The sequence below is a fragment of the Asterias rubens genome, chromosome 4 (genome assembly GCF_902459465.1).
Source record: "Asterias rubens chromosome 4, eAstRub1.3, whole genome shotgun sequence".
NCBI classification, from domain to species: Eukaryota; Metazoa; Echinodermata; class Asteroidea; order Forcipulatida; family Asteriidae; genus Asterias; species Asterias rubens.
In genome coordinates, this window is record NC_047065.1 from 17,290,385 (window position 1) to 17,317,253 (window position 26,869).

At 38.1% G+C, this 26,869-nt stretch overlaps 2 protein-coding genes across 2 annotated transcripts; both read left to right on the top strand.

The window, feature by feature from the left end:
- The first annotated feature begins 2,202 nt into the window (after positions 1 to 2,202).
- On the top strand, positions 2,203 to 11,995 carry LOC117289420 (gamma-soluble NSF attachment protein-like). The gene is made up of 10 exons (XM_033770540.1): positions 2,203 to 2,269; positions 3,335 to 3,402; positions 4,708 to 4,792; positions 6,103 to 6,151; positions 7,401 to 7,510; positions 8,444 to 8,510; positions 9,824 to 9,973; positions 10,730 to 10,809; positions 11,196 to 11,325; positions 11,792 to 11,995. Exons 1-10 carry the CDS (start codon positions 2,211 to 2,213, stop codon positions 11,927 to 11,929), a joined length of 936 nt encoding a protein of 311 aa, XP_033626431.1. The 5' UTR covers positions 2,203 to 2,210; the 3' UTR covers positions 11,930 to 11,995.
- Positions 11,996 to 15,539: 3,544 nt separating this feature from the next.
- LOC117289268 (ubiquinone biosynthesis protein COQ9-B, mitochondrial-like) lies at positions 15,540 to 26,367 on the top strand. Its single transcript, XM_033770310.1, has 7 exons — positions 15,540 to 15,630; positions 16,616 to 16,697; positions 18,011 to 18,340; positions 18,706 to 18,895; positions 21,876 to 22,031; positions 23,995 to 24,048; positions 25,926 to 26,367. Exons 1-7 carry the CDS (start codon positions 15,540 to 15,542, stop codon positions 25,962 to 25,964), a joined length of 942 nt encoding a protein of 313 aa, XP_033626201.1. The 3' UTR covers positions 25,965 to 26,367.
- The last annotated feature ends 502 nt before the right edge of the window (positions 26,368 to 26,869 follow it).

Consider the following 26,869-nt stretch of genomic DNA (forward strand, 5'->3'; position numbering starts at 1 on the left):
AAGAACACGTGGGGTTATCCAATGCCTTTCTGCACAACTCTGCCGTACGTGCCAAGATACGCGCACGCATGTCAGACCTTATTTGTCGGACCTTCGTTGCGTTGTGATTTGTCAATGGGGCGGAGCTCAGTGGATCGGTCTATTCCTTTCTAACTCATTTTGCTTGATGACACCACATAACATGTTTGCGTTGCCCATCTTATTTTGTTTATCGGAACAGGTTCTTTTCGACTCTTTATGTTTGATATCCTTCTTATGCTTTTCTTTATTAAGGCAGTGGACAATATTGGTAATTACTCCAAATAATTATTAGCAGTGAACCTTTCTTGGTAAAGAGTAATGGAGAGCTGTTGATAGTATAAAACATTGTGAAAACGGCTCCCTCTGAAGTAACGTAGTTTCTGAGAAAGAAGTAATTTCTTACTGAAAGTTTTGAATTTGATTTTGAGACCTCAGAATTAGATTTTGAGGTCTCGAAATCAAGCTCATTAAAGCACAAAACTTGTGCAACAAGGGCATTTTTTCTTCCATTATTCTCTCACAACTTCGACGACCAATTGAGCTCCAATTTGTATAGGTTTGTTTTTCTATGCATATGTTGAGATAAACTAAGTGAGAAGACTGGTCATTGACAATTACCAATAGTGTCCAGTGTCTTTAAGGTATTTTCAGTATTAATTTGGTTTTAAACTGTCGTGAGTTAGCACTGTGAACTCATTACTTTCCCAAGTTTTGTGGTAAAAAATTACAAGCAAATTACTTGAGGTGGGATTCGAACCCACAACCTTTGCATTCTAGAACAGTGTCTAATAACCTACTCGGCCACCAATTGCCCGGTGGCTAGAGGCAGTTTGAATCCTTTATATAAATTTAGCAGCGGGTTACCATCATAATTTGATAGTTTATTGAATTGTCTTTTTGATAATTTATTTTTGGCCAGACAACTCTTACTATGGTGACTTATATCATTGTTGAAGGTTGTCCAAATTACATTTTTGTGGGAAGATGTAAAAATTATACATATTTTTGTATTTACTCAATAATTGCACTTATCAAATAAATGTAATGTCTTTAAGATTTATTATCAGGTTAATGAGTGTACATGTATTTGCTTAGCAAAAATTAGCAATGTACTATGCGAGGCATTTTTGGGTCTTGATCTATCTGATTGATGTAAGACAATCGGAAGCGTTAGTTCCGTGTATCCTGCTTCCAACAGTGCCTATAGATGGGTGAGGAAACCATTTTGTCCTTTTTGGAATAGGAAGGACTTTAAAATTGTTTGTAGACATTCTTCTAAAGTTGGTTTTAGATTAGAAAACCAGTAAAAGAGAATGTTTTTAGTAGAGAAAATTTATCCTATATTTATCTTTTAACAATTTCACTTTTGTCATTTTTTGTTGGATCCTTTTCACAGATCTATCTATCTATACATTTTGAAATCTGTCTATTCTTGACATACTTGAAGAAAAGTAAACAAGTATTGATTATTACTCACTGAAAAGGGTTTGATTTATTGCAGTTTTATCACTGATAAGTGTAGTGTGTGCCCCCCCCCCCCCCCCCCCCCCCCGCAACTTGTTTTGGTTTAAATAAATGGGCAACCACCTTCAAGCCATTGGACACTTTCGGTAAATAGTTCTGTCCGAAGGCCCACACTTCGTGTATCACAACTTATATATAAAATAACAAACCTGTGAAAATTTAGGCTCAATAGGTCATTGGAGTCGGGAGAAAATAACGGGAAAACCCACTCTTGTTTCCGCACGTTTCGCTGTGTCATGACATGTGTTTAAAATAAATCCGTAATTCTCGATGAAGCATTTCATGGAATAATATTTCAAGAAATTCACGATTACCTTCTGTAAACCCTGTAAGTTATTTGCAAATCTATGATTTTATTTTGATTTTTTTTTTTCTGTTCCGAAATTGTCCTATGGCTTTATGCTTTAAGGGGCCAGTTTTGAGGCGTTTCCCTTTAGTACTATCACATATTGTCAAATTTATATTCAATTCAGAGGAACAAGAGTAGTTGCCAATATATTTTGGGGTAAAATAGGGTACATCGTCATATAGGCCACGTCACTTTCGGTTGAGTCATGGAGCAATGGTTGAGTCACGTACTAAAAGCGGCCCATGTGGCCCCCTCCAAAAACGACCCCGCCCCCCTGGGCTTGGATGACCATTGAGGGCGCACTTCATTCGATAAAATGGCAACAAACAAGAAGACAGCTGAGGCCGAAGAACACGTCCGACAGGCAGAAAAATGGTATGAAAATAATGGTTTGAGTATAACAAGTAGGACAAAAACTGACACTAAACAAAACTGCACATATTCTGTTAAACATTATGTAGTTTAGAAGCTCGTAAGATTCCCAACTTTCGCTCTCTTCTTTCTCAAGTCAATCAACGGAACGATGACCTCCGCTCCCCCCCAGCCAAAAGTCTGAATACCCAAAAGTCGCAACCACACAAGTCCATTCGACCTCATTTCTCACCGACACTGGCCCGTAATCATTCAACTACAATCTGCAGGTGAATCTGGATATATATATCACAACGCTTCTTTAGTCTTGAGCCAAACGAGAAAGGGAAAAAAGACAATGAATACATTTGAGTTTTAGATTTGGAACTCGGATGGAGGAAATCCCCAGAGATTTCCTTCTACTCTTCTAAATTCTAGTTGAGTTCTAAGACCAACAGGGCACGGGGTCACACACTCAAAAAGTGAAAGGCAAACCTTGGTGTGGCCCTCAAGCAAGGGACTGAAAACCCCAGTCTAAAAAAAAACACCAACAAGATCTAGTGATCAATATACAAAATCCACTATAACATACATAGTCGCCATAGATCCTGCAGTCACACCAATGCCTCCCAGCAGCACAAGATCCTACCACCCAAACAAGTTCCAACTCATCACAAGCCGCACCCAGCTTTACGGATTCTCCTTCTTCCCCTGGACTGTCTCAATGTGGAACACCCTCCCTGGGATTGTCCTCACTGCTCCATCTGTGATTGCCTTCCGGAAAGGAGTAGCTGCTAATCTTTGATTGAGCAGTGGAATCTGTTTTTACTTGCACCGATGTCCCGCACAGTTGTATTGCCACCATTCATTTATATTACTTGTATAGCACTTTGTTCTTCAGGCTCTTTTGTAAGCCTGGAGGCACTTGTAATTTCCTACTGCTTGAGCATCGACCAACCACCCTTAGCTTTACGTCCAGACTTGTAGATTCTGCTGAGTAAACAAACGTAAATGTAAACGTATATAAACCAATAGTAGAAATGCCATGTTTACTAAATGATAATGTTGTATCATTACATTTTTTTTTAGCATAAAAACTTCCTGGACAAAATGGAAGGCTGATTTTGACGGTGCTGCTCATGAGTATGAAAAAGCAGGTAAGGAAAGAAATTTGTTGTGATCTGCATGAGCCCGAGGCTGACAAGGTGTACATTGGCAAGGTTGAACAAATAAATGTTTTACAGAAATGTAACAGACTTACACTCAATTCATATTAAATTAGCCCCATTAATTGGTCCGATGCAGTCCGTATCCTTGGCCCCATCACCATCGAAATACAAATCTTTCACTTTTTTTTGTCGGGTTCCCATTTATCATTTATCAATAATACTCATCATCATTTAGCGGTCGCAACCGAGATTCCATGCACAACGTCACGCCAGAGGTGTTTATCCCTCATCATGTTTGGAAGGTCCACGATTTCAGCCTCTGTATCTCTCCCGATCACGTCGATGTAGTTGAGTGGTCGAGGTCCTCTATTAGGGCACGGCAGTCTCCAGTATAACACGTCAGGAATGACCTGGTCTTTGGCACGAAAGCAGTGACCTGCATTATCAATAATGGTGCGATCAGTTGCTACAACAATTGAAGGAACCCAACTAATTATGAGATTGGGTGTGTATGCTTAAAAAACCAAGCAAATTGTTAAGATCATTCAGAAAGTTCACACTCAAATTCATTTGAATTTTACCCAGAATGTGTGATGCTTGTTTGAACAAACCCAGGCGCGCAGGGCTATCTACAACTTCGAAAGCATTAGATTGTTTAGTTTCATGAGGCAGATCGTTGCAGATGGGGTTTTTTTTTTTAAAAAAAGGGAAAGATTTTTATATCAGACATGCTGGGGCCATGATACGGAGTGGATTGGATCGATTTATGGGGCTGATATGGTATTTGCTTGAATGCTATATTTAGAAACATGTTTCTTTGGTCTCATAAGATAATGATGTAATAATAAAAAATAATAATAATAACAATAGGAATTGTAATGCGCACATATCCACTCTGCTATGTGTTCAAGGCGCAGTAAAACCAAAAGCAAAATAAAAACAAAACAAAAACGAAGAAAAACAGACACAACCAAATTCGTCCAAACTTATCAATGTACTTGAAAGTACATTGATAAGTTTGGATCTTATGAGACCAAAATAAAAACAATTCTCTGAAGTCGTTTACAATCAATTCAGCCAAACATCAAGGAAAATCATTATTCCTGTGGTGTTTTTGTTTTGGTTTTTGGTAATAACTAAACACAGCTGATCAGTAACCCAGTTGCTGAATGTCTTGTTTTTTGTCTTTCCTCTTGTTTCATTACAAACACACAATAAGTAACTTAATATTGAAAGTTATAAATCTAACAAACAAACTATTGAGTGATTTCTTCTTTTCTTTATTTGAAACAGGCCTCTGCTACCGACATGCCAAGACATATGAGAAAGCTAAGGAGATGTATATGAAGGCAGCAGATTGCCATCGACAATGCAAGGCGTATCCTTTGATTGTTAACTTGTTAGGTTTTAAAATGTTTGCAGTGGATTCAAAAGTTTTGGTGTTATGATTAGGCCTGGAATTTTATCTTTAAAACGAAAAGGCTTTAAATTTTAAAAAATCATTGGAAAATAAGGCGCAACAAGGTAAAGACCAGGAACAACGGAGGTCATCGGCTCTGTGGCCTTCAAGTAATAGGAGCCTTTGGAACGCTAGGTGGCAGCAGACTTACCAGGTAAATTTCCATTGTTTACGTAGTTCTGAGTGTGCGCACATTCGTAAGAGCAATGGGTTTTACCTGATAAGTCTGCTGCCACCAAGCGTTCTGAAAGTCTCCCATTCTAGGCCTGAATGACTGTAGGACCAACTGGTGCACCACATTTGGAATTCAAAATGTGGTTCAAAACAGCAATGTGGTTGGGAATATTTTTTTATTTATCATTATTATTGATGGTTTATTAAAATTGAACTTATAGCCAATGGCTAAATTGCGTCAATACATAGAGTATAATATTTAGAAATAATAAACATTAGTCAATGAACAATAGACGAACAAGCGTCATTGGCCGCCATCCTTCATGAAATGTGTTCGCGTGAAGAGCCATCACTGGCTGAGAGTCGGGCGTAGCGCGTACACACTTGCATTCTTCCATTGTTACATCAAAGATGGCGGCCAATCCGTCTATATAAAGGAAATGCCAGGCAGTGGGGAGCAATCTATTTTTATCTGCCAGCATGATGGATTTCATTAGGGATAATTTTTGTTACTAAAAAGGTTTACTTGCAGGCAAGATAATGTAAAAGTCTGTTTTCCGATGTAGGTCATCCCTAGTACTCATCAAACTATTGCTACTTTTTTCTAAGGGCCAAATATCATTGGGTGGCATGGTTGGCTTGTGAGTAAAGCCCTCGCCTCTCACCAAGGTCACCCCGGTTCGATTCCCGGCCAGGGCCATAATAATGTGTGTGTGTGTTGAGTTGTGCATTGGTTCTCTGCTGTGCCACAAGGGTTTTCCAGACCTTCCAGTTTTCCTCCCTCGGGAAAAATCAAACACTTTTGATCTTGGCTGTGCTCCATGGTCTTAATGGGTTGATGTGGCTGGCAGCCAAAGGCACCCTTGCATGCCTGCTTCTCGAACACGTTGTAGTCGCGTCATTTGCTCTCAAAGAAAAAATATGCCGGCGATTTTGAAAAAGTTATCTTGTCAAGATAGAAGTGGACAAAAATGGAAGATCCCTGCCATTAACTAGTTTAAATTATATTATTCCATTAGTTAAGTTTTTGTTTGTCACTTAACGCATTGATTCAGATTGTTCCATGCAGGCAAAGCATATGAGCAGGCAGCCGTCGCATTAAAGGTAAGATGACAAATGATTGGAGTTTCCCTCAAGAAGCTCCAAACTCACAACTTCTACGCTGGGTCAAATTTAATATAGAGCTGCTTAAAGGGAAGGTACACGTTTGGTTATCGTCTAAGAACAGTCTTTTCACTTTGTGTATCCCAGCATAAGCATAAAATAATAAGCCTGTGAACATTTGAGCTAAATTGGTCATCGAAGTTCCGAGAAATGAGAGAAAAAAACACCCTTGTTGGACAAATTTGTGTGCTTTCAGATAGGAATAAACAACTTTTGGCTAGAAGTCTTTTATTATTTTAGTGAGATATTACCTCTTTTTCAAAATCTATGCTACTTCAGAGGGAGTCGTTTCTCACAATGTTTTATACTATCAACAGCTCTCCAATGCTCATTACCAAGTCGGTTTTAAAGTTAATATTTGTTTTGCGTAATTACCAAATGGTACCTTCCCTTCAAGCAGCAAAAAGCAGCTTAGCACGACAAAACTATGCTTACCAAAATAAAGTTACCAGCCAAAATACTATGTCAAATGTACAATCTGTGACTGGTGTCCTGATTTTTTTTTGCTCAGCAGAAACTTTGTAAACGACATTTTCTGCGTAAGTAATTTTAGGACATCGGGCCATGAACTATAGCGAGCATTCATCACAATCCACCTTAAAAGAATTCAAGTTTTTCAATAAAACTCTAATATTCTAGAAGAATGGTCGTTGAGGGATTTAACAGATGCTAAATTTGCATCTGGGATAAAGAGTATTAATTTTTGGTTTTACCCTTGCACTGATGTTTGCACTGTGTACTCGTTACTTTTCCGAGTTCTTTGAAAAGAAATCACAGGCATGTTTACTTGGGTTGGATTCAAACCATTGACCTTTGCCACCTTTTGCCTGAGATTTCTTTTTTCACAGAACTTGGGAAATCTTTGAGAAGCGTTTGTAACCGTTTGTTATAAAATGCATATGATAAGAAAGATATTTTAAAATTAGAATATAATGATCCACACAAATATCACTCGAAATTGCGTAGTTTTCCTTTCGGCTCGTCGACTAACACGGTCGGCCATTTATGGGAGTCAAATTTGACTCCCATAAATGGCCGACCGTGTTAGTTTGCAAAGTAAAAGGAAACAAACGGTTACAAACACTTTTCAAAGACCAACTCGACCGATCCAAGACGAAGTGTTCCTTAAATTTTGTCTGTTGAGGGAATTTGAAGCTGGGTGCATTTTTTTTCTTCTTCTGAATCTTAGGATATGAAGGAGTATGAGGAGGCAGTGCATCTGATCAAACGAGCCGCCATGCTGTACAGAGAGCACGGTACTGGGGATACAGCCGCAATCTCACTAGAAAAAGCAGCAAAGTAATAATAATAATAACAAAATTAATTTATTTTTAATGGAAGTGTCGTGGCCGAGCGATCAGCAGACACTTGTGTCCTTAAGCAAGACACTTAACCATTGCTTCGTCCCTTGTCAGGGGTTCGCCTCAGTGTTCCTGGTTGTGGCTGCTGTATGCGCCCGTAGCACCTTGTAAACCCTTGTAAGGTGCTAAATAATTGGGTCTCAAAATTTATCACTGCAATTACCTATCTTTCTGAAAGTTTGTATGTACTCAGCGCCTTGAGTACCTTGTTTGGTAGATACGTGCGCTGTATAAGACTTCGATATTAAAACGCTGTACAGTATTTTAACAAACATTAAGCTAAAAAGAGTAAGCAAAATACAGCAAAAGTACATTGTACCATAAGAACGACAAAAATAAGAACGACAAAGTAAGTCACAATTAGTTCTGACTCAATGCGATACAAATGTAGATGTCACAAATTTGCAACGAATAATCACACAGCGAAATAAGAGCTATGACCTCAAATTTCGCTTTGCATTCGCAGGAAATGTGAACCAGGCTTCAGTCGAAGAAAAAGTGTTTTTTTCTTAATTTTTCTCTTTTCAATGTATTTTCTTATTTATGAAATTTATTTATTTTGACGGATTTTGTTGATTTTATTATTTCTTTTTCTAAAATCCCATACAACGACATGAATTCTTGCTGATTAAGATTGTAATTAAGAACAATTCATTGTCCTTTTATTGATAGAATGATAAATATTTTGTAGTTTCTTCTCCTTTCAATTTTTTTCTTATTATAAAATTTATTTATTTATTTACTTGTTTGTTGATGGATTCTGTTTATTTTATTGTTATTATTATTTTGTTTATAAAATCCCTAACGATGACATGAGTTCTTGATGATTAAGATTGTAACTAAGAAGGTTTCATTGTCCTTTTATTAATAGAATGATCGAGACGATAAATGCCTCTGAAGCCTGCAACCTGTACATCTCAGCCAGTGAAATAGCAGAGGTAAACTGTCATAAATGGTTGCTGGAAAAATATCCTGTAAATCGTCGTGGTTATGTCAAGGCCCAACTTTATAGAGCTGCTTAAAGGCAGTGAACACTATTAGTAATTACTGACTCAAAGTAATTATCAACATAAAACCTCACTTGGTAACGAGTAATGGGGAGAAGTTAATAGTATAAAACATTCTGAGAAACGGCTCCATCTGAAGTGATGTAGTTTTCGAGAAATAAGTAATTTTCAACAAATTTGCTTTCGAGATCTCAAGTTTAGAATTTGAGGTCTCGAAATCAAGCATCTGAAAGCACACAACTTCGTGTGACAAGGGTGTTTTTTATTTCATTCATGTCTCGCAACTTTGACGACCAAATGAGTTCAAATTTTCACAGGTTTGTTATTTTATGCATATGCTTAGATACACCAAGTGAAAAGACTGGTCTTCGACAATTACCAATAGTGTCCACTGTCTTTAAGTAACAAAAAAAATAGCTAAGCACGATATCAATTTGCTTACCAGAATAATGTTATCTTCCGAAATAGCATTCTGCATGTACCATTTGTGACTGGTATAATTTCTGTCATATTAAGGTAAACTTTTGACATTTTTAGTTGACCCTGGACAGCTTAGATAAATACATACATGTAACATATTTACATGTACAGCCGCAATCACAAATAGTTTAAGTCAAATAAATATTCTGAGCATTAGAGGTCACCATTTTATCATCCGTCCGTAGCATTTGGAGGCTACACCGTTAAAGACACTGGACACTATTGGTAATTACTCAAAATAATTGTTAGCATATATGGAGAGCTGTTGATGGTATTAAACAGTGTGAGAAACGGCTCCCTCTGGCGTGATGTAGTTTTCGAGAAAGAAGTAATTTTCCACTAAAATATTTGAATTTGATTTCGAGACCTTTAAAATAGACCAATCCATTAAGCTCCGCCCCATTGCGTATTGACCAATCACATTGCAACGAAGGTCCGACAAATAAGGTCCGACATGTGGCGCGTATCTTGGTGCGCGCAACATAGTTGTACAGGAAGGCATTGAAGCGCCCCACGTGTTCTTGCTCATACGTGCGTTGTGGGCGGACCCTACTGGATCGGTCTAGATTTTGAGGTTCCGAAATCAAGCATCTGAGACCACACAACTTCGTGTGACAAGTATTTTTATTTACTTTTTCCATTACTTTCTTGGAACTTCAGCGAGAAGACTGGTCTTTGACAATTACCATAGGTGTCCACTGTGTAAACACTATTGAATGAATGCTTACACTCTCATATTAATTAACTTGATGTTTCCCATTTAGAATGAGGAAAGGTTAAGACAAGCTGTGGAGTTGTTGAGTAAAGCAGCTAGACTCTCAGTCAAGGCAAGAGACTTTGACAAGGCTCTCCAACTACTTGAAAAAACAAGAAATCTGTACGACATTGTGGAGAACTTAGGAGCTGTTTATAAGGTAGGTTTAATGTCTGAAGTCCTAATGATCAGGGTCTTTCTCAGCTTAGAATAAAATCCTCCCCCGATAAAGACTCTGAGCTACAAGTCCTACAGTCTTGTGGATTTTCTCCCTAAATTCGAGCCCCAGCTGTGTATCAATCTTAATTTACGGCTAAGCAGAATGTGTTGTCATAATACAAATCACTATGGCCGGAGTAGGCTCGGCTCCAGCCAGAATCTAACAATCCCTCGCACCAAGTCATATTCGAAACACCAACACACTCCAGACATTCAAGAGTAAATTAAAAACACATCTATTCTCTTTTCACTCATAAATGTCTTTTTAAAATGCGCTTTATAAGTCTCGTTTGTTATTGTATATTATTATGGTGAAATGTACAAGTCGTCTTAAGATGAGTCTTGGTGTTGTGTGAAATTGAGTTCAGATCAGATTTAAACAGCGGCTCCGAGGTCAGATTCAGTTTCATCAACCGTTCATTTTCCAAAAGAGTCTTTATAAAAATTTGGAAAAAATAAGGTTCTTACCTCATTTTAAAATGGTATATATCGCCACTATGTTCCATATTTTTTTTTTTTTTTTTAACCAAATGTTCCACAATAATGATCTTTATGTTTTAGACAGAGAGTATTTCAATTCATTCATGAATTTTGTTGATATTGAATCAAACATCATTGGATTTTACCTTTTGTCCAGCACAAAACAAAATTCCTCTTTATACTGTTCAATGACTCATATCCCTGACTCTGTTTTCAGTTAATAGCTGTGACTGTACTTATCCATCTACACCGTAATGACTTCGTTGCTGCTAGCAAAGTCTGCCAGGTAGCCATGAGGTAAATATGTATACCTTTGTCAGAAATATTTTTTTGTAAAATGAGGAGTTTCTTAGTTCAAAAATGGAGCCCTCAAAAGCCCTATAACCCTGTATCTCTTGTCCTGATTTTTTTTATTGCCTTTGGAAAAAAATAAAAAATAAAAAGCCTACTAAACCCAACACTTTATGAACAAGTAGGTCAAGGACCAAATATCAGGCCTGGGGTGGATTTCACAAAGATTTTTAAACTAGTCTTATCTGGAGTTAGGACGACTCGTCCTAACTTAGGACTAGCCTTAAGCTTATAACATCTCCTAGGACTAGTCCTAACTCTTTGAAAAATCGATCCATGGTGCTTCATTTCTAATCAGATTTATATTTGATCTGAACCTTTGATTGATATAGCGTTGATGGGTACGCCATGGATGAATGTTCAGTGCTTCTAGAGGAGCTTCTGGAAGGCTTTGACCAACAGGATCAAGAAGCCATCAACAAGGTCCTCTTGATGCCCTACTTCACCTATCTGGATAATGATGTACGTAAATATTTTAAATGAAAGTTGGAGTTGCCTCTTAAAGTAGATTAGGCTTTGAGATAATCCTCGGCACCTGCAGCAATTGCTGTGGTGCCCAGGGTCCAATTTCATGGCTCTGCTAACCGCTGAATTTTGCACTTACGATCACAATTTTCAATTGGCACGGAATCATAAATTTTCTACGCTAGCCTTGTAAACGTAGAATGCCTAGTAACTTAGAGCATGCACGCAAACAAGCCAAAATTACCCGCTAACCCGCGAAGTACGCTATGATAAGCGCCGACTTCTGGTTAATACTCTAAGCAGAGCCATGAAAATTGGGCCCTGTGTTTTGGCTGTGGTGCCCTATGCAAGATTCCACAACAAACTGAAACTCAAAATGAAAGTCCTCCTGGCGAAGAAAATTACTGTGCCCCCTCAAGAGCGAAGTAAGAACTAATTTGTTGTCAACCTCTATCCCATCTAGTATGTGAAGCTTGCTAGGTCACTTCGTGTACCGGGTGGTGGAGGAAGTCGGCCCAAGAAGACTGCCGGGGGTGCATCAGGAGGACAAGATGGGGAGGAGGATGAGGAGGAGGATGAGTACGCTGGTGGACTCCTTTAAGACACGTCGAGACATGTCGAGACAATCAAGCAAGAGGTGTCACTTTTAACCCCAAATTCAAGCCCTGAAAATACATGTGAAATCCCAACTGGAAGTAACTATAAATTATAAAATTACACTTGCAGATACAACCATGTATGATATCTCTTTTGAGACGTGTTGGCTCTGAAAAGAGCCGGTGTATACTCTACTTCTTATTCTTTACACCATGCAAAGCTTCAAACACCATTTAAAAAGAACTGAATACCAAGTATAGATGATGAGTATATTTTTTTTTTTTAAGCGTGAGTAAAACTGAATTTGATGTTACAATTTGATCTTATTTTACCTCCCTATACACTCTATGGTGTTTGTTTGCATCAATGGCCAAGTCGATACAAAATAAGCCAGCTTTTTAAAATTTCGCTGCAGCACATAAATCGTGTTCACACACGCCATCGTGTGGGCAAAATCACTGTAAATTCCGTTATGCTGCAATATCTCAGTTTCAATTGGTGTAAGTGCTCGCACTCCTTTTAAACTTACTAAAGATCTGCATCTGCATCTGTTTAGTACTGTACAAATGCCTAGTGTGACTATCCCGTACAGATCGCGCGATGCAAGGAGGCGGTACACATTCATTTTTGTTACAATTATGTAGATCAGCCAACTCAATTTTAAGTAGGTGATCCTTGAATTTTTGCAGAGTTGTTGCACCGCTGATCGTCTCGAGTAGTGACTTTTGGTCAAAGATAATAATGGAAGAAAGCTTCCCTTGAAATATTGCTTGCTTGGGTGCGGTAGTTTTTGCGAAAAAGAGTAAAACAATTTCACTAAAATAATTTGAGCATGTACAACGGATTTATACAACTCACAAAACATTGCTCTGTGATTTTGTTACCTTTTTTCTCTCAAAATAAATTGATGACTAATAAAGCTGAAACTTCTACAGGTAATTTATGTTACATACGTCTTCATTCACATTGAGTAGGGATTAATGTCATGGCCAAAAATCTTGATCTACATAGGGTGTCAAAACCTTTTAATATCTTGTTTTTAGAATAGAAAATAGAAAGTTTTGTCTTTACAAATTTCCCAAAACCCTTTTCATACTAAAAAAAAAACCTTCCACAATCTTATATTGTAGTCTTTGAAAATCTAATCTCACATTAATCCTATGAAATTACCAAGGTGCAATATTGTATGTCAAATTGTTTAGAAAAATCTTACGTTTAGGCTGAGTCATTGTAATCATAGAACTTAAGATCATATTTTGTACTATTACAACTTTGATTATAACATAATTTGTACTATTTTATCTTCGATTGTAACATTGTTAATTAGTTTTGTCCTTGGTAGATATAAACCCTGCCTGATATATGGCAGAGGGAGTCATTCCTCCCCCACCCACCCCCCAAAAGTTCCCATTGGACAAAACCAAAACTCAAAATTGGTACATTACACCAGTCGCAGCCGGTTACACACATGTTTTAACTCCCCTATAGTCCGACACCATAATGTTCCAACACAGCATATTTTCCTAATCCAAACCCTAAAAGCCTGTTTCATACTTCCTGTGAATGTGAAGCAAATGTTGACGTCACAAATGCGCGGCGAATACTTCTTCAAATATTGCTGTGAAAGGAGAGTTGTGATGTCAAACTGGCTTCGCAGTTGCATGAAGTATGAACCAGGCTTTACTCTTACCCTACCTTAAAAAAATGTGTTTCACAATTAGGCAATTTATCTTCAAGCAAACTTTACTCATAACTGTACATAGAATAGGGTTTGTATAGTAAACATTTAAAGTGTTTTTGTAACATATCTCCTTAGTGTGCATTTAGATGCAAGTTAAAGTCCTTAAATAAAAAAGAACATAAACTTGAAAAAGAAGTGTTTTTTCAAATTCCAGTTTAATTTTAAATCTGAGATTAGTATCATCCATTTAAAGTTAAGTTAATTTCAATTTACTAAGAAAAACTTTCAAATGTTAAATGTTAAAATATTAAACCAAAGGGGATACTGATTGGGTAAAATTTAAATTATTCACTTCAGGGTTGAACAATCCATTTACTAGAGTGGGATTTGAACCTGCAACCTCCAGATAAACGTGCCAGCGTTCTACCAACTGAGTCATCTAGCCCTGAATAATGACAGTCTCTCAAATATCTTTGTTTGGGGCTGGTGTCAGATGCAATTGTGTCCGCCATGCAATACTGTCCGCTCCGGACACTTTTGCATTTGCAATCGTGTCCAGGGCTATGCAAAATTCGTCTGGTGGACATGTACATGACTGGCATGCACTGAACCTACGCAATGTGAGCATGAAAAATTTGTATTCACTTTTTTTAATGATTGCAGCGACCGAACGTTTCCGATGACATTCATCACATGTACTTATCTTGTATGAAAAAAAAGGCAAACGTATTTTCCGTCGACCAGTGGCGTTTAATTCACTGCAAGGACGGTTTTGCACTGGGGCGGACACAACTGCATATGCAAATGTGTCTGGATGGACACACTTGCATTATGCAGCAGCGTCCGGGCGGACACGATGGCTTGTGCAATAATGTACTCCGGATAGTATTACAAAGAGGACATAAGTGCATGTGACACCGGCGTGAAGGTCCAAAGCTTTTTCATTCTTTAACTGCTGTATAACCAGGGTTCACAATACAACCAAGTTTACAACAAATAAATAAAAAATTGTAATAATTCTGTGTATAATATTTATTATTTAACCTATTGTGACTGTAAAATGACATGTGACATCTCTTACAATTAGGTTAGACTTGATATCATTTGATTATCCAGTGTTAATTATGTAGTATCAAAAATCAAATATTGATTATCTTGTATTGATTATCTAGTATAGATTATCACGCATTGATACGATATTGTTAGAAACTAGGATAGCATCGTTCGTCACTCACATAAAAGGTGTTGTTTTTTTATAATTACGTTTAATGTAAATACTATTCTTGTGTGCCGATACAGGTTCATTAAAATACAAAAATATTATACTATTTAAGTCAGTTTTATTCTTGTGTTGTCTTACATTTGGGAAGAGCTTCACATATCTTAACAGTTTAACACTTCCTATAGGGTACTGGTATGACAATTGCATGCTTCTCATAATTTCGTTTTCAAAGCTGGCAAAGCAAGACAATAGGCCTAATCCCCCAACCCACCACCCCGCAGTTGATCGTGACGACAGTTTTGTGTACCCTTCGGGCAGATATTTTAGAGAGCAGGCGACTACAACAACCAAATTAGCATTGTCAAATCAAATGTGGTACAGAACTTTCTATCGTAACATCTCACAGCCCAAGTTTTTTGCCAAAAGATAGAAAACTATTGAAAATGAAAGCAATAAATGCACATTAAAAAAAAAAAGGTAGGACAGACAATACTTTTAATTCAAACAAAGTAGAAATGTTGAATTTGTTTGAAACAAAGCAACAAGTCTGGGAGGTATTTTACTTTAATTTAAATGTTGAATTTGGTTAAAACTAGCATTCGGCCGGGTATAAAAACATGCTCGGTTTGTTTATCAACAAGGTTGAGGAATCGCCCCGCCCCCTTGGGCCAGCCATCCTTTCGTCGTAGAGGGCGTTATCAATAAAGCAAGATGGCAGCTTACAGAGAACTTTGTTATGCAACAAGGTTACCGATCCGATCGCTGTTTTCACCTAAACAGAGAGCTCGAATTTTAATGAAAGGTAAATATTTGTGTGAGGGAAGTTTTCGGATCCAAGTTTTCTTTCAGTGTTTGTTTGTATTTTGATAAACCGTACAAGTTGTACGTGAATTTAAATCGATCCAAATAAACTAGCATACGCTGTCCATCCACCTCCATACACACACACAGTGACAGTCCCACCATGGAGCCTACCTCCAGCATGGTCACACTCACAGTGACAGTGTGACCATCCCATGTCCACTCCACTCCAGTCCAGTCCTAGCCCCACTTGTGTGGCAAAGGCTAGCTGAATCCTTGGATAACTTTCCGTATGGCGCCACCACTTTTTCACCCATTTTTTGCAAAAAGGTATATCTCATTGAGGTAAATTTAGATACTATTTTATTATTTCATATCGAATGAGAAAGTGGTGTCGCAATACAGAAACTTTTCCGAATCCTTAGCCACACGTCCACACCATTTCCTCATGCAGCTAAGAAATAAAAAAAAATTAAAAAAATCTGGCGCCTCCCCTACGACTCGAGCCACCCGGCAGTATAAACCGGCTGAATGTGTTCACCTAACTCTTAGCTTGCTTTGTGTACCCGATTGGTACCCGGCGCAGCCATCTTGGAATATGCCAATCAGCATGACGTCATCGGCCTGCCGAGCTGTGGGCCCGTGAGGGCGCGAATACGAATCAACGGCTGTTTTATGTGAATTAAGCTTGTGTACTTTTTACGTGCACGTGCTACATATATATCTATTTAAATCTTCATATGCTTAATTATTCTTTTGTTTTCTTCTGAGCGCTTAGAGACTTTCTTTTGGAGGTGTTAGGCGCTATAGAAATACGGTTGTTATTATTATTATTATTAGTAGTTCACTAAAAAATATCTTAGATAGATAGATTATAACAATGAAAAAGTGGTGGCACTGCCACTGATGCTAGGATATAGAAACTAGTTCACATTTTGATTTATGCATATAAAAATGGTACACAATTTGACTAATCTACCCTCTAGGTGCACATGCTCCAGGACGGTATGCCGCAGGGAATTTATTGAGACGGTGCTCAACATCAAACTCTGGGAAGCAAACATTCAAGTGAGTTTCACTTCCTGAGAAATTTTAACACAATCTTCTTGGTTCTTTTTTTGTGGTACTTTATTTATTTATTTATTTTTAATTTTAATTTTTTTTATTTTATTTGGGGGCGGGGGGGGGGGGGGGGGCTGTGTGTAAGCCATTATACACTTTTGGGACAGAAAAAAAAAAGTTCAAAGATTTACAAATAATTTACAGGGTTAACAGAAGGTAATGGTGAAAGACTTCTCTTGAAATATTGTTCCATGAAATGCTTTACTTTTTGAGAAAACATTAAAACAATATCAATTCTCGATAGCGAGAATTACGGATTTATAGTAAACACATGTCATGACACGACAAAACGCGCAGAAACAAGAGTGGGTTTTACCGTTATTTTCTCCCGACTCCAATGACCGATTGTGCCCAAATTTTCACAGGATTGTTATTTTATATAATAAGTTGTGATACACGAAGTGTGGAACTTGGACTGTTTACCGAAAGCGTATAATGGCTTTAAATAGTTACAGTATAATGTAACAAAAACATAAATGGGTTGGTAAATTGGAACAAGATCAGTGATCAAATGGAATTCTAGAACTGAAGCAAAGGATGGCTCTTCTTAGAAAATACTTCAGCAAAAATGCATCATTGCAGTAGGGCCTACCTGCTGATAAAACATAGGATTTCAAACTGCTTGAAGTTACTGGGAATCTCGGTGCTCTAGTGGTAAGAAGTCTACTTAAAGGCAGTGGACACTATTGGTAACTGTCAAAGACTAGCCGTCACAGTTGGTGTATCTCAACATATGCATAAAACAACAAACCTGTGAACATTTGATTTTAATCGGTCATCGAAGTTGCGAGATAATAATGAAAGAAAAAGCACCCCTGTCGACTTCAGAGGGAGCCGTTTCTCACAATGTTTTATTACCATCAACCTCTCCCCATTACTCGTCATGAAGAAAGGCTTTATGCCAATAATTATTTTGAGTAATTACCAATAGTGTCCACTGCCTTTAAGAATGAAACAGGTTGAGAGTTGAATCTCTCCTGAAAGGTTCATTATGCCTGTACTGAGTAGTGTACATCGCTTAGCACACATATAGGTGTTAGGGTAAAAAATAAATCTGCTGAAGAATGGCAAAGGTTGTGGTTTGGAATCCCAACCGAGTGATATGCCTGTGGATTTGTTTTAACAGGACTCAGGTGAAAGGGGGGGGGGGGTGTACTGGGTACTAGAGCGTAGCACTTATCGGTGTAAAGGGTCAAACACAAATAATGGTAACACTAGATTCCACATCAACATAATTTTTTATTCCTTCCTTCCTAAAGCCAAACGAAGAGTAACTACAGCACCTCTCAGGAAGCCGACGAGCCCTTCTCATCAGAAGAGGAGCAGTCAGAAGAATCAGACACCGCAGCAGTCAGACAACTTGTTCTAAACTCGGCTCTAGAATTCGTCCCTGCATTCGGGTGGTCGGTCGATGCGCTATCGGAGGGGGCCAGGGCAGAGGGACTCCCGGGCGTGGCTCATGGAATGTTCCCCAGGGGTGGCGGGGATCTCGTTCATCACTTTGTGAAAGAATGTAATGCCCAGCTGGCCGAGAAGCTGGCGAGAGAAGTGCAGGAGGAGACGGCGGAAGAAGAACAAGGCGGGAAAAGGTTTGTGTATAATTTAATAGATGGAAATTTGCATATTAATTTGAATATTAATTTTTGGTTTTACCCATATTCCATCGATGTTTTTCCAGCACTGTATACTCAGTTCTTTCCTGAGCTCTGTGAAAAAAAATCACAGGCACATTACGCGTTGGGATTCTAACCCACAACCTTTGCCAAACTAGCCCACCGAGATTGCCTCAAATATTCTTTATCCGATACAAATTTCCATAAACTAATTGTTTGCGGTGCACCTAAAAAGGTTTTCCGTGGACTCTATCAGTTGGACAAACTGTAAACCTAAATACACTGCATCTTTAGCCCAGCTTTTTGAATGAATAAATTTGAATTTCCTGTCTTATCAACAGAGGCAGGAGGGCAGTGCCCTTGATCCGAGATGCCCTTGAGGCGCGTCTGCGAATGATCATCCCCTTCATAGAGCAATGGCCCCAAGCCATGGCTCTTATGGTCGTCCCGTCCAACACCAAGGAACATTTTAGTAACCTGTCGCAGTTAATGGACGATATCTGGTATCATGCCGGTGATCGATCAGTAGATGTGAGTATAGATGGTGTTACTTGTCATTTGAGAGGAAAACTTATCATCAGAATCAGAATAATAATACTTGGTTTTTGTATAGTGCTTTACACACACACACAGGGCATCTCAAAGTGCTTCTAACATTATTACCTGTGGTCACTGGGCCTAGAATCATTCCTTAAAGGCAGTGGACACTATTGGTAATTACTCAAAATAATTACTAGCATAAAACCTTACTTGGTAACGAGTAGTGGGGAGAGGTTGATAGTATAAAACATTGTGAGAAACGGCTCCCTCTGAAGTAAACTAGTTTTCGAGAAAGAAGTAAATTTTCACGAATTTGATTTCCAGACCTCAGAATTAGAATTTGAGGTCTTGAAATCAACCATCTAAACGCACACAACTTCGTGTGACAAGGGTGTTTTTTTCTCTCATTATTATCTCGCAAGTTCGATGACCGATTGAGCTCAAATTTTCCCTTTTTTTATTATTTTATGCATATGTTGAGATACACTAACTGTGAAGGCTAGTCTTTGACAATTACCAATAGTGTCCACTGCCTTTTAGGCGCCTTGTCAAAACCTCCTGAGCGTTCCTCCGCGGAGATTCTGCGCACTGGACAGCAAATAGCGCCGTTGCCAAGGACCTCGGACAATCCGCGGAAGAACGGTCATGTGCGTTGAAGTGCGGCGAAGTTAATGAGCTATCCATGCCGAGCGCTATTGTTAGTATAACAATAAGTCTCATGAATAAACAAGTTGTATTTTCAGGTCATGAATACCAGCGGCTTGGACGCGGACCGGCCGTGCTCTCCCAGAATAATACATTTTCTACTCATGAATACCATCGTCCAAGACAATTACACCATGCATTGGGTGTGCCAGCCGACCCTGCAGCGCAAGTGACAATCGCGCACTTCATAAATCAGGGAACGATTTCACCTGTATCACATTGCAATTTTGATGATTTGCTATGCAATTCTAAAAAGTGCATCGCAAATGTGCGATCCAATTTGCAAAGCATAATTTGCATTATTTATGCTTGATACAAAAATATCGATTTTTACCTTGAAACCATTCACATTTAAACGATTTTCCCCCAAGAAAAACGATGCTAAATTAATAAGAAATCACCGCCGCCACGACTACTAACGTTTTCTTCCATGATGTTTAATACAATATGCTGCTCTGGCAGAAGGGCAAAATCGACGAATGAAAACATTCGCTACGCGCTATATGGAAATTCAACAGCCAATAGAAACACGTGTCTCTGAGACTGTGGCTTTCTCCCCCTCAGACATTGACGAACCAGACTATCTGGTTGTTTTGACATGGACACAGTCGCACAGGTGTGTAGATTGGTTTATTGGTGACGGTGACTTGGGATTTTATAAATAAGAAACTAATTTTTTCCGCTTGGAAAGTAAGAAGGAACAGTTAAAATTGTCCCCTGGATACTCTGACCCACTTACAACGGAGTTTGCACATAGCCTGGAACTTTTGTCGAAGCCGAGAATAAAGAAAACCATTTTTGAAATTCATGTTTTGGTTATGTAGGCCCAACCAAGTCTTAAAAATTACACATTGGAGGAAATGGATTTTAGTTACACATCCACCCTCGCTTTGCTTTTTAATCTGCAAAGGTAAAACCATTGTTAACAACCTACGTTCCTCCGCGGTTCCGCCGGTAAGCTGGACCTTACAATGGCCGACTGGTCGCTCCGCGGAGCCACCGGAATATTCATATTTATTGACATGTAAATGAGCCGTCGTGGCCGTGGACCTGCCTAGTTGCTTTGGGTTTTTTTTGTTACACAAATCCGCGGACTCCCGCAGAATGCACACGGAATGGAATGGCTTGGAGGTTTTGACAAGGCGCCTTAAACCATTTCAGCTCCCTTTGGGAGAATACAGCCTGTGCAACGCATATATGCACTACTCTGCTAAAATCAACCACAAGAACCATCTCTGGGTTGAGAGAAGCAATTATAGTTAAGTGTCTAGCTGAGAGATACAAATGTCAAGACCGGGATTCGAACCCACACTCTGCTGAACAGAAACACTAGAGCTTGAGTTCTGTGCTCTTATCTGCTCGGCCATGACACCCTTTATGTTACAAGTGACCACTTGCACAGTGTGCAACACACCTTCAAGTCTTCGAATTCCACTATTTGAACAAGTTTGAAGAATGGTCTAAAGGCCGGTTTATAGTCGGTCGCGGGATGGTCGCGCGATGGAAATCTTGATGCGCAATCTTTAAAAGACACAGGTTTTTAGGCCTCAGTCTTAGAATCGCGCGCAATACTTCCATTGCTCGACCGACTCTAAACTGGCCTTAAGAATCACAGATGAACAGGGGTCATATCGTTGTGTAGAGCACCTTGATCTACATTGTACCAACTAGGATGTGTGCTCTATAACTCTGTATACTCCCCAGGGAGCTGAGATGGTTAAATAAATGGCCAAGTGACCAGGGGGTTATAATGTTAGAAGAGCTTTGAGAAGCTCTGCGGGTGTGTATAGCGTGATATAAAAAATGATTATTACTATTATTATTATTATAGACACTGGACACTATTGGTAATTGTCAAAGACCAGCCTTCTCACTTGGTGTTTCTCAAAAAATGCATAAAATAACAAACCTGTGAAAATTTGAGCTCAATTGGTCATCAAAGTTGCGAGATAATAATGAAAAAAAAAACACCCTTGTCACAAGAAAATATGTGCTTTCAGATGCTTGATTACAAGACCTCAAATTCTAAATCTGAGGTCTCGAAATCAAGTTCATGTTCAATTAATTCTTGCTCAAAAACTACGTCACTTCCGAGGGAGCCGTTTCTCACAATGCTTTATACTATCAACTTTTCCCCATTACTCGTTACCAAGTAAGGTTTTATGCTAAGAATTATTTTGAATAATTACCAATTGGGTCCAGTGCCTTTGGAAGAGCTGCATTGTAGTATTATTATTCCAGCTGTTTTATTTTCTTCCTCCTGTAGTTTAACTGGTATACAAAGCGAGTCGCACTGCTTGCCATATACAAGAGTGCTGAGCTTACCCTTGTTCAGGACAAGTCTACGGACTTCCAAGAAACATGGATGTTCATCGACAGACGACTTGCCGACTTCTCAAGGATGTACAAATTACGATCAGATGTAAGTTTAAAAATTTGTTTTACCTGCAAGTTTGCAACTTTTGTGTTCGTGTGTATTGTTTTATGTCTTTGCCTGTTTATTGATAATCTCTATTCTCTTAACTATGCTTTTGTGTGTTTGTATTTAAAGGCAGTGAACACTATTGGTAATTACTCAAAATAATTATTGTCATAAAACCTCACTTGGCAATGAGTAATGGGGAGAGGTTGATGGTACAAAACATTGTGAGAAACGGCTCCATCTGAAGTGACGTAGTTTTCAAGAAAGAAGTAATTTTCCACGAATTTGATTTCGAGACCTCAAGTTTAAAATTTGAGGTCTCAAAATCAAGCATTTAAAAGCACACAACTTCGTGTGACATGGGTGTTTTTTTCTTTCATAGTTATCTCGCAACTCCCACGACCAATAGAGCTCAAATTTTCACCTGTTTGTTATGCATATGTTGAGATACACCAAGTGAGAAGACCGGTCTTTGACAATTACAGATAGTGTCCACTGCCTTTAATGCATGCTTTTACCAGTTAATGCATAATATTTATATTTTCTTAAATGCTTTTGTGTGTGTGCTTTAATTTAACCCGATTATTGTTAATTTCTATTTTCGTAACTTTTGTAAATATTTTGTAAATTTGAATGGTGTCATTTAAAAAAAAAATGATGCCATGATGCAACCAGACTTAACAAGTTTTTATGAGAAATCTCAACTTGACAAAGTTTTGTCTTGATCAATTCGTCTCGCACTGAGACGAGGATTGTGATGTGACTTGTTTTACACATTTCTCGGGAGCTGTAGAGCCTCAGTGGGTGGTGTTTGCTATCATTGTCCTTACGCCCTGTCATATTTTTATATTGTTGTCCCTTCCTCTTATTGCTACAGTGTTTTGTTGTGGGTGCAGTTTTTTTTCAATAGTCTGGTTTTGCTTGTGTTTTAATGTTTTATTTTGTGTGATGTTTAAATGATTCAGTGCAATTACCTTTTTATATTGTATAATTATTTTTTTATCGTTGGCAGGGGTCTGGTTTTACACATCTTTTGATGACAGTTTTTATACTTTTGTTTTAACCTTGACAGCCCCTGTACATTTTGTAACTATAGTTTATGTCTAAAGATTTAAAACAAAAAAAATCACTGGAACAGAGATATTTTCACCAAAAAATTCCTCCCTTTTTGTCGCTCGGTTGGCTAGTGCTTTTTGTTCATTTTGGAGCCCTTGATAAATAAATCTGAGTCTCTTGAGCAAAAGCGGTCTTTAAAGTATTTGTTTAAGTAAACATACATTTCTTGATTTTTATAAAAATTTTCAGATGTTTACGCATTTTTCATGTTATGAGCTTTTGATCATTACGGATGCTCAATTGCAGTCATTAACTTTCTTATGTGTACTGTTGACTAGTTTTTTATTTAAATAATTACATATAATATGTATGCTATTATGTATATTTTTGTATTGCTTTCTTATTTCTTTTTTGATTATTTCTTACTTAATGACGCCTATTAGTGGCTGTTAACCGCTTTTGGTTATCAGTAAATAAATATAAAATGTAAAAAAAATGAAAGAATTACATGTATAACAAGAGACGAAGTAGTACTCTTAAGTAGGATTTGAAACTTTGCATGGTGGAAGTAAGATATAGAAAAGTTTGCGGTAACACCATGTAATAACAATCTCTCAATGAGTTGGGGTGGTTCTGAAAAGAACCGTTGGATTAACTCGACGTTTCGATCAGTATGCTCTGATCGTCTTCTGGAGAATGTTTAAGTATTCTCCAGAAGCATTCTCCAGAAGACGATCAGAGCATACTGATCGAAACGTCGAGTTAATCCAACGGTTCTTTTCAGAACCACCCCAACTCATTGAGAGATTGTTATTACATGGTGTTACCGCAAACTTTTCTATATAGTACTCTTAAGTTATCTTTGGAAAGTTATATTCTGTTTTGTCCCCCCCTCTCCCTATTACAGATTGATCACACTGTTGGTAGCCTCTCATCATTAATGACTGCAGCTTACACTGTGGTAAGTCATGGGTTCCTAAACTAGATAGTGTATTGGGTTCGACTCAACGGTAAATCGGTTTGTGTTTGTTTTGATGTCATATAGACCGTATTGAACATGACGTCACGCGGCTCAAATATCTGACCTACAAGATGGCGTCTGTGCGTGTGAAAACCAAACCGGGAATGTTGCGTGCTGAGTGCTTCGATGATGTACGCGTTTAGACGCGCATACGGTTTGCCCTACAAGATAGCGACTTTTCATAGCAAAAAGGGGTTATTCAATACTGTCTATAGCCTTTGATACAAATCTCTGCAATGGTAGAATAGTCAGGCAACTAGCCAACAATTTTTTATTTTGTTTTATTATCCCATAAAAATTGCAACAGAATTTTACATTGTTAAAAACTTTACAGAGATTGCAATTTGCGGAAGCTAATTTTGTGATTTCATTTTCAATACTGCCATTCTAGGAAGGTCACTGACTGCAGGCTTATGTACATGTATGCTTCATTTTTGAAAGGGCAAGGGCACCAAGACATTTTATCCTTGGTCAAGGGCACCCTATGAGCTCATGATGCTTCATCAGCCCAGAACTTCCACTCTTTGGGGCAATAGGTCATTTTCTGTAGCATCAGCCCGGGTGTGGAACCAACTCCCACTGACTGTCAAATCATCTCCATCCATCACAACATTCAAGACAAACTTAAAAACTCACCTGTTCAAACAAGCATGCTCACACAAAACAATCCTCAGTTCTAATTTGTCTTTCTCTCCTCAAGCGGATACCGGCCCTCTATTAAGTGTTCTTTATTATTATTCATATTTATGATGAAATTGTTAACTTCTACTTCAGCTTTTCAAGGGCACTAAGGCGATGACCAAGGGGGCATGGAGGCAATTGCCTTTGTTGCCTCCATGAGGCCTGAGATTGTAATGTGTTACCGTTGAAGTACATTGCAGTCTATCTATGCTAAACAAACCTTGTGCAAGTCTTCACTAATTCTTATGCATTGTCTCAAATTATATTTTCACAAATCAATTCTCCTGAAAACAATCAGAGCATACCGATCATAACATTCTGTTCACAACCACCACAATTTATATAGAGAGTTATTTCCATAATGTTACATGTAAGCCCAGTTCATACTTCCTGCGAAAGCAAATGCGTAGTGAATTCTGACGTCTTAGGGCTGTTTTCGCAGTGAATGTTTCGCAGAAGTTATTATTATTTTATTAATTGGTTTATTGTTAAAAACACATTGCAGCCAAAGGCTGAATTACATGCAATTTACAAAGAAGAAAAATACAATATTAAAACTCAGGCAGTCTGAGACAAAATTTTCCAAGAAAGCACACTATATATCAGACTAACAGTCCTTAAAAGAAGATAAGGGAAAAATTATTAATTAAATTTGGGTGAACCTCCAAAAAATTGATTGGTTGATACAAAACGAGACACATCTTAACTGAATTATTTGTTGCAAATTTGTGACGTCCAAATTTGTATTGCATTCGCAGGAAGTACCAACCAGGCTTTACACTGAACTCTATTGTCATAATATGATAGTTTGTCTAATTTCTTTTGATAAGGGACAAAAATTGTATGCAAGTTGTTGTATTCCATCATCCATAAAACTCTACTGCTGTAATCTGATTGTTTCTTTTCAGTTGTTTTGATAAAAACAAAAGTCATATTTTGCAAACTGTTGTACATGAGCCATACAACTCTACTATTGTAAAACATTTGTTTCTTCATTTATCTGTTTGTTTAAGGACAGAAACAAAACTAGTTTTATGCAAATTTAAAAGAAAACTACTATTGTGAAATGTGGTTCTGATGTTCTTTTACTCTCACTATTCAGAATATCAATCGTCTTTCTTTCTATTTCTCTCCAGGGTCGTAACGTAGCTGGTGTTAATAACAGAAACAGATGAAGTTGGGCTCTAAAATGACCAGAGAGACTTTCTCTCAAGTTGATGACCAGAGGGAAGGTACAACAATGGCAACCTATATTTTGTCAAACTTTAAAAATTTGTTAATCCTTGTTGACCCCAAACAAGGCTAAAAAAGCCACTCTTGGTAAAGGGGCTACAGATAGTAAAGATTGTACAGAAAATTGTAGGATACGGGGAAAAATGCATATGGCATGGAGTCCCAAACAGATGCATTGAATCAGTGTTTTGTCGTCCTCAATCTTAGAACAAATTATAAACAATGCTATACAATGTAGATTTATATGACATAAAATGGAAGTCAGAATAGAGAGTGGTGTCTTGCCTCACCTTCCACCTCTGGGACCCGGTTCGATTCCCACTGGGGGTACTATGTGGATTGGGTTTTTCAGTCCCTACTTGACTTTGTGGGTTTTCTCTGGAACAATTCTCTGGGGTTTTCCTCCCACTTCTAAAACTGAAAACTTCTTCATTGTCTTCTCACCTTGTCTAGACTGCTGAAAAGGATTTGACAAGAATAATCATAGATCTAAATGTAGACAAGTATCATAATTTGAGTGACTGTTTTATTAAAAAAAATTCAGTAAAATACCCTTATTACGATTAATTCGATTTTGTTTTATGACAAGTCATATGTAATGTTGCATCATTCGATTTAACAAAATAATCATTCAATTTAACAATTGATCAAAGCAGCATTTAAATTCGCAGACGCCTCTTGAGGCGTGTGTGTCACGAAAAAGAGTGTCGATATGCTAAATTGAACAGAGTGCTAAAAGAACTTGACTCAGACTCAAAACTAAATTGAACGGCCGAATTCGTATTATGAAGCGCAGTGACAACTGGAGAGGCAAAACAGCTTTAATTCGAACGCATGAAAATGAAGT

Coding starts and splice junctions, on each gene's coding strand:
- LOC117289268 (XM_033770310.1), top strand. CDS start 15,540: ATGGCAGCTTACAGAGAACTTTGTTATGCAACAAGGTTACCGATCCGA. Junction 18,896..21,875: donor CCGGTGATCGATCAGTAGAT/GTGAGTATAGAT, acceptor TTCCTCCTGTAG/TTTAACTGGTATACAAAGCG. Junction 22,032..23,994: donor TGTACAAATTACGATCAGAT/GTAAGTTTAAAA, acceptor TCCCTATTACAG/ATTGATCACACTGTTGGTAG.
- LOC117289420 (XM_033770540.1), top strand. CDS start 2,211: ATGGCAACAAACAAGAAGACAGCTGAGGCCGAAGAACACGTCCGACAG. Junction 2,270..3,334: donor GTCCGACAGGCAGAAAAATG/GTATGAAAATAA, acceptor ATTTTTTTTTAG/CATAAAAACTTCCTGGACAA. Junction 6,152..7,400: donor AGGCAGCCGTCGCATTAAAG/GTAAGATGACAA, acceptor TCTGAATCTTAG/GATATGAAGGAGTATGAGGA.